Source organism: Epinephelus moara, unplaced genomic scaffold (genome assembly GCF_006386435.1).
Source record: "Epinephelus moara isolate mb unplaced genomic scaffold, YSFRI_EMoa_1.0 scaffold2709, whole genome shotgun sequence".
NCBI classification, from domain to species: domain Eukaryota; kingdom Metazoa; phylum Chordata; class Actinopteri; order Perciformes; family Serranidae; genus Epinephelus; species Epinephelus moara.
The window spans coordinates 1-910 of record NW_026080327.1 but is presented as its reverse complement, the minus strand read 5'-3'; the positions used below and the strand labels follow the sequence as shown (position 1 = coordinate 910).

General features: G+C 40.0%; 1 gene segment (V, D, J or C); it reads left to right on the top strand.

Moving 5' to 3' along the window:
• Nucleotides 1-314: 314 nt before the first annotated feature.
• On the top strand, nt 315-791 carry LOC126387193 (immunoglobulin lambda variable 4-60-like; the record flags this gene model as incomplete). The annotated part of the segment is given in 2 exon segments: nt 315-339; nt 425-791. Coding segments are annotated over 2 exon segments (363 nt in total), but the record flags the coding sequence as incomplete, so codon positions are not given.
• Nucleotides 792-910: the final 119 nt, after the last annotated feature.

Genomic DNA, 910 nt, shown 5'->3' with positions numbered 1-910 from the left:
TAATCTCAGAGCATTAATGAATGAAAACACAGTTGAGTGTTGAAACTCCTCCTCCTCCACTTCTCCTTCTCCTCCAATTTTTGAGTTGGAAACTGTCATAAATTCAGATTCTGTGTCTAACAAAAGGGTAGAATATTTTAATATCATAATTTAAATTTCAAGCAAAGCTCCTCCTCTTGTCAGTCACTCTCAGTTTCAGTGTGGTATTAAATTGCTCCTCCAGCACCTCCTCTCCTCATCCTCCAAAGCCTCTGATCTGTCAGCAGTAAGCTGACTTTCCAAGTTACAAGGCCATTCTCAGCACACACTGACAACATGCTGGCATCACTGCTCTAACATGTAAGATATTCTTCTCAGTCCTTTTATAGCCCATATTTTCACACACAAACCTTTGACTCATGTATTTTTCTCTGTATGTTGACAGATGTTGATGCAGCCAAAGTGGTGACCCAGACGCCTGCTGTCCACACAGTTTCCACAGGACAACAAGTTGTTCTCAACTGCAACATTCAGAGATATGATCGGGACTCTGTCCAGTGGTATAAACAGGTTCCTGGTGAAGCTCCTCAGTATGTTCTTCAATTTTTTCTTGGGGATGGTTCACTCAACTTTGGATCAGGATTCTCCTCAGACCGATTCAACTCTAAATCCTCATCAAACATAGATTACCAGTTCATCATAAAGCGGACAGAGACAGGAGACTCTGCTGTCTATTACTGTGAGACATGGGACACCTCTGCTAATGAAGTTGTATCACAGTGATTCACACTGTGACAAAAACCTCAGTGAGATTTGCAGATTTTATGAATTCTGACCACAATCAAACAATAAAAATCAGTAAACATGAAGCAAAACAAGAACAGACATTAAATAAATTCCTCTAAAGAGACAAAAGTGTTTGAAACAAGTC